The sequence below is a fragment of the Belonocnema kinseyi genome, chromosome 3, assembly GCF_010883055.1.
Source record: "Belonocnema kinseyi isolate 2016_QV_RU_SX_M_011 chromosome 3, B_treatae_v1, whole genome shotgun sequence".
Taxonomy (NCBI): Eukaryota; Metazoa; Arthropoda; class Insecta; order Hymenoptera; family Cynipidae; genus Belonocnema; species Belonocnema kinseyi.
The window spans coordinates 150,705,241-150,710,012 of NC_046659.1; the positions used below are offsets into that span (position 1 = coordinate 150,705,241).

At 25.0% G+C, this 4,772-nt stretch overlaps 1 protein-coding gene across 1 annotated transcript in view; it reads right to left on the minus strand.

Annotated features, from left to right (window-relative positions):
* The window catches only part of LOC117168758 (E3 ubiquitin-protein ligase SMURF1), a 44,537-nt gene that overhangs the window by 12,102 nt on the left and 27,663 nt on the right, over positions 1-4,772 (minus strand). Inside the window, exon 7 of the mRNA XM_033354511.1 lies at positions 110-570. Within this exon, the coding sequence (XP_033210402.1) occupies positions 110-570 (461 nt within the window). The remainder of the gene's footprint in view (positions 1-109; positions 571-4,772) is intronic.

The following is a 4,772-nucleotide window of genomic DNA, read 5'->3' on the forward strand; positions in this document are numbered from 1 at the left end:
ATAATAAAAATTTTCAATGAAACAGTCGAATTTTCAACGAAAACTAAACATTCAAAGGCTAAAATTGTCAAGGCAGTTTATGAACGATCCCTTATCCTTATTGACTTACCTTGCAAAGCCTTGAATCCTTGGAGCGGAACTCGGGAACTCCCCGTGACAAATTGCAGCAGTCTTGCTCTCATCTCTTCGCCGTAGGACTCGACAATCTGCCAGAACCACTTGACCACGGGCGTGTCGGGCGTGCAATGTTTTAGCCTGGTATGCAACTTCCAGTCGCCAATGTCAATGCTGCCCAAGCCACCAATCACCAATTCCAATTCTCGTTCATCGAACGGTCTCAACAACTGGGGCGGTATCAACTCGTGAAATCCTTTTTGCAGGGCCAAAAACTGTTGCTCTATTCCGCGCATGAACCGATAATTCACGTACAAACGCACGTACTCTTTCTTGTTTTCCTCGGTCACGGCAATTTCTTTTCCACCCGGTTTCAATTCATGATTCCTCAACGCGCCGAAACTACTGTGCTCCACGGAAAATGTCGCATCGAGAACACCGTCTATACTGTTTTCCCTAAAAGTAGATTCAAAAATGGAAAAAAAAATCTGTTACTATGTATTATTCAAAATAGTGTCCATAGTAACATAAATTCGGAAAAATAGTGTAATGCGATTTTTGGCAATATTCAGGCCAATTCCATCATTTCAACGGAATTCAAAAGAATTTTATTAAATACGTAAAGAATTGAAGCTGAGGTTAAAAGATTTCACAGGATCAATTAAATAAAGAATTTTAAAAATTCAGAAAACCCCATTGATTTAAGTAAGAATTGAGTAAATTGAGAAGAATTCAAACGAATTTAAAAAACTCAAGATTTATTTTCTATCTGAAAAAACGACTTTTCAGCAAAATAGATGAATTTTCGACAAAACAGTTTAATTTTTAACCGACCTTAGGAATTTTTGACAAAATAATTAATTTTCTACCAAGCATCTAATTTTTCAAATAAGTAGTTCAACCAAATAGTTGCACTCTTTGTCAAAAATGATGGTATATTCGGAATGGTGGTCTACCATTTCGCCACATGGTGCCGAAAAATGGAACTAGAAAGAGTAGGTACAATTTTAAATATTTATTTTAATTTTTGCTTAAAAGTGTTTTTACGATTGTTTTGTGAAGTATAAAACAATTATTAAATACTAAAAACAAATATTCATAAAAAATAAATAGTTTTGGATTGAATTTCCATCTTATACAGTGAAAATACTCTTTTTTGTGAAATAAGTTTTTTTGAAAAAATTCAATTATTTCATTATTTCATGTCAGTTTCAATTTATTGTAAGCTTAACTAACCTTTAATTAATGTATGTAGAGACAAATTTTATCCATACTATGCCAAGAATACGAATAATAGGCGACTGGAATTTAAATTCGAATTCTAACCTAACTTTTAGATCAGATTTTTAAATAGTAAATATTTCATGTATAAATTAATAAAAATGTACTTTTGAGTTCATTTTTGCTTCAAAATATGTCCATTTAAATTTATAATCTTTTGAAAATCACAATAAAGAGAACAATAATTTTTATTTTTTGTTTAGAACAATATTTCTGTCTAAAAGTGTGGGTTTTTCACTGTATAATATGTAAATTTCATCTAAAATACTTTGTTTTCGATAAACACTTAATTTTATTATCCAATAAATACTTTAAACTCAAAAAAAAAATTGTTCAAACACTTTTATGCACAAATTAAAATGCATCTTTAAAATCGTGCCTATTCTTTCTAGTTCGGATTTTTGTCACCAGGTAGCGTATCGCAGTTTAACCATTCCCAATGCAAAGATATGAGTTTTCAAACCAAAAATACGTATTTTCTTTAAAACAATTGAAATTTTAACACGATAATATGAATTTTTTTACGAGAATGTTCATTTTCAACCATATACTTTAATTTTTTTACCAAATTGCTGAATTTTCGAGCCTAAAAAAAATTCTAGAAAATTCTTTACCCCAAAATATTTCAAACGCTGTAAAATTCTTTTAAATTAATGAAATTAATAATTCATTCAAGGCTTCAAAAGAATAAAAACATTTTCTTACGATTCATAGGAAAATAAAAAATTATTTTTCATTTTGAAAAATTATTTTAAGAGAATATTTTTAAAGTTTTTCAAAAATTTAAACAAAATTGCCAAAAAAAGATTCAAGAAGATTTTAAGAAAACTTTCTAAAATTTGCATGATAATTTTTTATCTTTTTAAAACACCTAAATATCTCTTAAAATTACTCACATTTTTTCTACAAATGTTCATTTGTAAATTATACATCAAAATTTAAAAAATTTCACTCACAAATTAAGCATTTTTCAAATACAACAATCAAAATTGTAACGTTCAAAGTTTAAAGGCCCTTCGAAAATTTAACGATATCAGGCTTTCTATGTCAAACAATTGAGTTAAAGACTCTTTGCTTTTAAATTTTTGGTTTCAATTTACTTATCTTAAATAAAAATTCGAATATTGCTAAATATTCAACAATTAATCTTTTTTTTTAATTAAGAATTTCAAATTGAATGGGTTAAAAATGGAATATTTTAGACTGAAACAATATTTTAAATTTAATCAAATTAAAATGTATTTATCAAATAAAAATGTTTTTTATCCAAAATTTTCAACTTTATTTTGTATTTGTTCAAGTCTTTAAGAAAGCATTTAAAAATTCTTTAAATTAAAAATGTAAGCTTAAAAATAAAAATTTTAAATAGAAAATTTTTAATCTAAAAAATTTTCGAATTACGCATTGTAAGCTAAGGAATAGAATAATTGAAAAACATAAAAATTCAACTAATTATTTAAAAACTGTTGAAATGGAAATTCACGAAAAGAAAAATCACGCTGAATTAAGAAAGCAATCAAGTGAATCGAAAGAATTAAAAAATTTGTTTTTGAAACTCACTAAATTGCGTAAGTTTGAAATCAGTTTAGAAAATTAAAAGGGCATTCAAAATAATTTAATGATATGCCTACGAATTTAAGGTAAGATTAAAAGACTGCAAGATAAATTAAACAAAATCTTTTTAGGTATCCACTGAATTAAATAAAAATGAGTGAATTTAGAAGAAATCAAAAGAATTTAAAAGATCTCTGGATCAATTAAAAATAATTCAGAGCAAATTCAAAATGAATTACAAGAACTATTTGAAAATCTCTTCAAACCTTAGAAACCTTACGGAATTCCTCATTTCGCGTGAATAAATTATTTGGAATCTATTGAAATATAAAGATTTTTAAATCCCTTAAAACTTTTTGAAGCCGTTGAAAAATCTTTTACAATACCCTTAAATATTTCAAATCCTTCGAATTACCATTAAATTACTAAAATAAATAAAAAATTTCTTTGTAATTTTTTAAAATAACCTTTTTTGTTATAAACTGAACACTTCCTAAGATAAAAGTTTAATTATTTTCATTTTAAATAAGTTAAAAATGCTTATAAAGCTTCCAAATTTTACTTCAAAATCTTGAAACATATACATGTTGCTTTAAAATTATTTAAATTTTCAATTATTTTTGAAATTTTTTCAGAACTTCTAAATATCTTTTATAATGATTCGAATTCTTCCTGATTTTTCTTTAATCCTGTAAAATGGAAAATATTTTTGACAATTTTGGAAATCTTTTTAAATATTCTCCTCAAATTATTTATTGAAAATAAAAATTAATTTTCAATTTTTCTATGAATCTTAAGAAAAAGCTTTTTATTCTTTTGAAGCCTTTCATAATTCTTAAAATTTCTAAAATTTTTTTTCGAAATTTGCAACTTAGACACTTTGTTTAAATTATTTTAAATCACTACATATTTTTAATTAATTTTGAATCTTTGAAGACCTTCTAAACATCTCTTCAACTTAGTCGAACTTTTTCTAGAAATTATAGATGTTCAATCTTGATTATACATCAAAATTCAACAATTTTACATTTAAATTCAATATTTTTAATTTCATAAAAGCCTTTAATTATGAATAATACACTAAGAGTTTCAAAATTCCAAATGAAGCAATTTAATTTTTAACGTTAAAATCGGGAAATTCTTAAATTTTGAACTGAATCCGAATCTTCTTGGAAAATAAATTATTATTCACTAGTTAATTCTTTATTCATAGTTCAATTTCAAAAATCATTATAATTTATATTCATTTTTGATCAACTAAAACAGTTTTTTATCCAAAATTGTCGATTTCAAACGCCACTAATTTTTAATTGTTCAAGTCTTTCATCTTTCAATTACATGTTGTAAACTGAATTATATCATAATTGAAGAGGATAAAAATCCAACTGATTGTTAAAAAAAGAAAACTGTTGAAATCAAACTCGGTCAAAAATAAAGTTATTGTCTTTTTAAATTAATTGAATTTTCCCTACAATTTTTAGGAAATCCTGCAAATTAAAAAAATTTTCCTTAAAATTTTCATATATTAATAAAAATGGCATATTTATTATTTGTAGAAGAAATTTGAGTAATTTTAATAGATATAGATAATACTACAAATTTTTTTTAAATCAACTGGATTAAGTAGAATTGAGTAAATTTAGAAAAATTCAAGTGAATTAAAAAAATTGAAAATAATTTCAAAGAATTCATTATAAATTCCAACAAAATAATTTCAAAATTCTTTGAAAACCTACAAAATACCTCACTTTTCGTGAATAAATACTTTAAAATGGACAAAAATGGTATAAAATCTCGTGCAATCTTATAATAGTGAAGTTTTT